At 48.4% G+C, this 4,750-nt stretch overlaps 1 protein-coding gene across 1 annotated transcript; it reads left to right on the top strand.

Annotated features, from left to right (window-relative positions):
• The first annotated feature begins 314 nt into the window (after window positions 1-314).
• Window positions 315-2,697, top strand: LOC123098997 (uncharacterized). Its single transcript, XM_044521101.1, has 3 exons — window positions 315-887; window positions 993-1,276; window positions 2,340-2,697. The coding sequence occupies exons 1-3, from the start codon at window positions 575-577 to the stop codon at window positions 2,391-2,393; spliced, it is 651 nt and encodes a 216-aa protein (XP_044377036.1). The 5' UTR covers window positions 315-574; the 3' UTR covers window positions 2,394-2,697.
• Window positions 2,698-4,750: the final 2,053 nt, after the last annotated feature.

Below are 4,750 nucleotides of genomic sequence, written 5' to 3'. Positions count from 1 at the left end.
TTTCATCACGCAACCTGCTCTCGTCCCCGTAAATAATTAGGGGATGTTTGGCTCAGGGACTTTTTAATCCCAGAGACTAGAAAAAGTTCCTAAAAAGTCCCTAGAAACCAAATATTTTTTCTACGGGGACTAGAAAAAGTCGTAGGACTTCTGAACCAAACACCCTCTTAACCGGGCGGGGCGGGGGCGGGGGCGGGGGCGGGGGCGGAAGCTTCTCCATGCACGCTGAGACGCAGACGCGGGCGCTGACGCATCGCCACCCGTGGCGGCTCCCGGCGCGCCCCGGGCCCGAGGCTGCTGCCGTGGAGTAGGAGTAGGCCCTGCGTTACGCGGTCAAACCCTCCTCCAACCATCATCCATCGCCATCCCCGACCCCAGCACGCACGCACAAGAAAAACTCCTCCGCCTCCTCCGTCCCCCCCGCCCCGCTTAAAACCTCGGCTCCGACCGAACCCACTGCCCCCGCAGACCCGCCGCACCCACCACTCCCACCAGATCATCATCCACCGTCGACTGCTGCCCGGCCGGATTCGATCTGTCACGAGCGCAGCAGGGAGGCCGAGCGATCGTCGGCATGGAGAAGAAGCTGCCGCTGCCGGTTGTGCACGGGGAGGGGCTGTGGGCGCGGCCCTGGCGGTGGGCCAAGACGGCCTTCTTCCTCGTCTCCATGCTCGCCTCGCTGCTCCTCGTCTGCGCGCCGCCGCTCCTCATCGTCCTCCTCGACCTGCTCCTCCCGCCCGCGCTCCTCTCCAACTTCCTCCGAGCCGACGCCCACCAGCACGCCGCCTCCGCGCACACCCTCCTGGACCAGGCCAGGGGCTTCCACTTCCGCTCCTCCCTCGTCGACCTCCCCGCCGTCTCCGCCGCCCGCTCCCTCCTCATCCTCTGTAAGCGCCCTGCCCTGCCCCTCCGCGCCGGATCAATTTCCTGATCCAAATTGATTTCCTTCCTGGTTACTAATCGATCGCTGTTTTTTTTTTGTGTGTGTGCAGGCGCGTACACGGCGTGCGGCGGCGGCGCGGCCTACCTGTGGGTGGCGGCGGCCTGCAGCGTCGGCTCCCTCTTCTACGTCCTCGCCAAGGCCGTCGCGGTCTTCGGCGTGCCGGCCCACGGCGCCGCCGGCCTCGAGCTGCACGGCAAGGGCCAGCTCCTCGCCGTGGAGGCCATGTTCCTCATGTCGCTCGCGCTCGCCGCCGCGCACCTCGCCATGGCCTACCGGGCCAGCAGCCGCGAGAAGCGCCGGCTCCACGTCGTCTACAGGATCGACATCGAAGCAGTGAGTCCCCTCACCCCCTCCATGCCTCTCTGCCCATACCAATTCTCCATCGCATTAACCACCGTAGGCATGATCAATTTTTCAGTAGCAGTCAGTGTCACACACGCCAAACAAACACAAAACCAATTTCGCATTATATTATTAGTGGCCAAAATTCAGATAAACTCGAGCTTTTCAATTCAAGATTCTGCTGCACAATCCAGGCACTTCTTTGGGTGTATAATTGTATAATTCATTCATCCCAGCGCTTTCGGCCCATGACAGCTGATCGAGCTTCGTGTGCAACGCGCCAGCGTAGTGCGTAGTGTAATCCGAGGCGCGCCGTGGAATCTGTTACTTTCCCCAGCCGGCGCAACTGTACGCTCGTGCAACGGGCGGATGGGAGGACCCAGCAATTTCTGAATTCATAATTCGTCGTCACTTATCATCAGACATCGACCTGAACCTGAAATTCTGAATTAGTCTACTCGTGTCTGCTGCCTGGCGCATAGATTAACCCAACTGGTCAGTGCTGCACCACATTAGCTGTACCATCAAATTTTGATTACTAGTGTGGTTGCTCCTAGCTAGCTGACTCCGGGTGCTCCAAGGACAGACGGAGAGAGAGAGAGAGATTCAAATTCAAACAGCGCCAACCCTGCTCGAAATCCGCACGAAAACCGGACGGAGACACGGTCCAGCAACAGCTGTGAGCCTGTGACACATTTCTCCACACGTGGACGGTACATGGTCGACTGATCTGGACTGTGCAGGCCGACTTCTAGAGATATCTGGATGGTCGCTGCAGCCATCTGGGCTAAAAGTGACTTCACAACCGCAACCAAAACCCGGCGTGTCACTGTCGCGCAGTGTGGCCGCCTGATGAAGCTTCTTTGATTCCGTCGGAAACACAGCCCGATCGACGGTTCTTTTGGCGTGATGTTCGTAGCAGAGGAATCTCCTCGACTTCGTCAAATTTTAGCTGTCGTGAAAGCGAACAAAAATTACAGCTGTTTTGTTACTGTCTCGTCATTTGTCGGGTTATTACTAGTAAATTAACTCCGGTTGTTTGTCAATTGTGCAGGTAAGGTTAAAGGGAACCCACACGCCCAAGTCGCTCAAGCAATGCATTGTATGACACCCACCCCATCGTCCAGTCGGATGGGAATGGGGATTCTGGAGAGGCGACCGCAGGCGTCTCTGCTTCCTCCTCCGGTCTCAAATTTTTGGCTCGAGCAGTAGTAGTTTGTGTACACTCCGATTGATCGATCGATCGACACGACGCGCCATGTGTATATGTTAGTACCCGCACCAACGTCTCTCTCTCCCAAGTGGACATAGTGTGGAGCTCAGCTGTAAATATGGTGGGACATTTGTGCTTCGGCCTCCTGCAACATAGGATGAGCCGTCCGGCAGATGCGATTGCTGTTCTTTTTTCTTCATATTCTTCTTCTTCTCCTCTCTGTTTTGGTTTCATGGTTTCAATCACTGGACGTCACCATGTCTGACTGGAACTGTGAATTGTCAAACGAACGAAATTTGCCGGACGGGTAAAATTAGTCCGGGCGCCGGGAAGAAGTTTCAAACACGTTTTTCCTGCCGTAGAAAATTCAGGCCAGTGAGTCAAGTAATGACGCACGGGATGATAGTTGGTAAAAGTGACTTGAGAGGAGCTTTCCGATTGCCCAACGATCTAGACCTTGACAACGGGGAAATGAAGACTTTTTTGAAAATAAAATGAGAAAAGAAGAGGACTTTGATTTGTTGCTTCTGGAAATCTGGGATACTTTTCAGCCTGGGAAAGGCCAGCGTATCACGAGAGGATGGCTGCTAAAATGATCTGGATGATGTTCTTTTTCTTTAGCGAACCGATCTGGATGATGTGCTCCCCGGGGGCATTAGAGAGACTAGCTAGTTGCCCGTCGTTGCAACGGGGCAAATATATTTTAGTAATTCAGTAGCATCAATTACGAGTGTCTCAACGTAAGTGCATTTTTTCTCTATGGTTTGTCCCACATCATTGTCGTAAGTAAGATCGTGTGGCAGAACATGAAAATGGTGGAAACTAATTCACATAAATGACACTTTCCCTAAATTAAGGTGATTCTCGTTTGAGGCATTTAACCACACTACGCATGCTGTAGTCAAAATCGGAAGAAATTTTTTATTACTATTCATAATTAACGTGATCCTTCCGTCCAAGGCTAAATGATATTTTTCATAAATTAAATGATGCCATTTTTTGTTTTAAGGTGATGAGTAGGATAAGGAAAAAAATATCGATTTGGTATTTCAACTTGCTATATATACATTAGTTTTTGTTTTGCATCAGTTGAGATTACCAAACAAATATACAGAAAACCAAGTAAAGATGGTGCGTGGAAAGAAAAAACCCGAAGATTCTGTCATAATCGAAAAAGAAGCCCAAATGTGCTAGCCCAAGCCTGAATGGCCCGCATATCCCAACTGTGTGCTAGCCTAAGTTTGATTGCCTTGTGATCATAGGAATGGGGAGCAACTAACTGACGGGTACCCCTCGGGAGGGAGGGGGGTTCCTACAAGACAATATGGGTAATAGATAAGTTTTTTTTACATGATGGGTAATAGAGAAGTGGATCATCCTATTTCCCGCCTGCACACGACAAATAGAGAAGGCTTCGCTGAAGAAAGGGCAAACGGGCCGGCCCTCTCTGCCCACGAGTGGTTTTTTTTCTTCGGTTTGTAGTAAGTTTTTAACCCAAAAAACCGAATGTTGTTTCTTAGGAGATAGATTTTAAAAACCTAGTAAAATTTTAAAAATATTTTAGGAAATTGTTCAGTATGTGTTTTATAAAAAAGTTAACTGTATATTGAAAAAATGCTCATTGTGTACAAAAAAGTATTTATCATATAATTAAATAAGAGCATTGCATATTAAAAAAGGGGCAACGTATACAACAAAAAAAATGCTCGCAACGCCATCACTCCCGTCGCCTATAGTGCTTGACTACAGGAAAGCGAATTATAGAGCTAGCCCAAGCAATCATAACGCGTCTATGACGCTCAAACAAAAATATGTAGGGGGCTTTTGTGTTTATTCATCAGGCTTTTTTTCACGAACAACAAAAAAAATGTATCGCTCAAACAAAAATATATACGGCTTTTGGTTTTTTTCATCATGCATTTTTTCTCCAACAGCAACAATTAATTTGTATCGCTCAAGCAAAATTCTACAGGGCTTTTGTGTTTTTTTCATCAGATTTTTTTCATGAACTACAAAAACCAAAAACAGTTTATGAATCCAAATAAGTGTCCACCAATTATTTTAAAAATATTACGAATTCGAAAAATTTGTGCAAATAAAAATTATTTAAAAAAATTATGCAAATTTAAAGTTTCCCAGGAATTTAAAGTAATTCGTGAAATTATTTTTTTGGTGCAAATCGAAAAAATGTGGATAAATACATGTTCAAATTTTTAAAAATGGTCATGAATTTTTAAACAAAAAATCATCAA

Source organism: Triticum aestivum, chromosome 4D (assembly GCF_018294505.1).
Source record: "Triticum aestivum cultivar Chinese Spring chromosome 4D, IWGSC CS RefSeq v2.1, whole genome shotgun sequence".
Taxonomy (NCBI): domain Eukaryota; kingdom Viridiplantae; phylum Streptophyta; class Magnoliopsida; order Poales; family Poaceae; genus Triticum; species Triticum aestivum.
The sequence above is the reverse complement of the archived record's forward strand: the minus strand, read 5'-3'. Positions and strand labels throughout refer to the sequence as shown.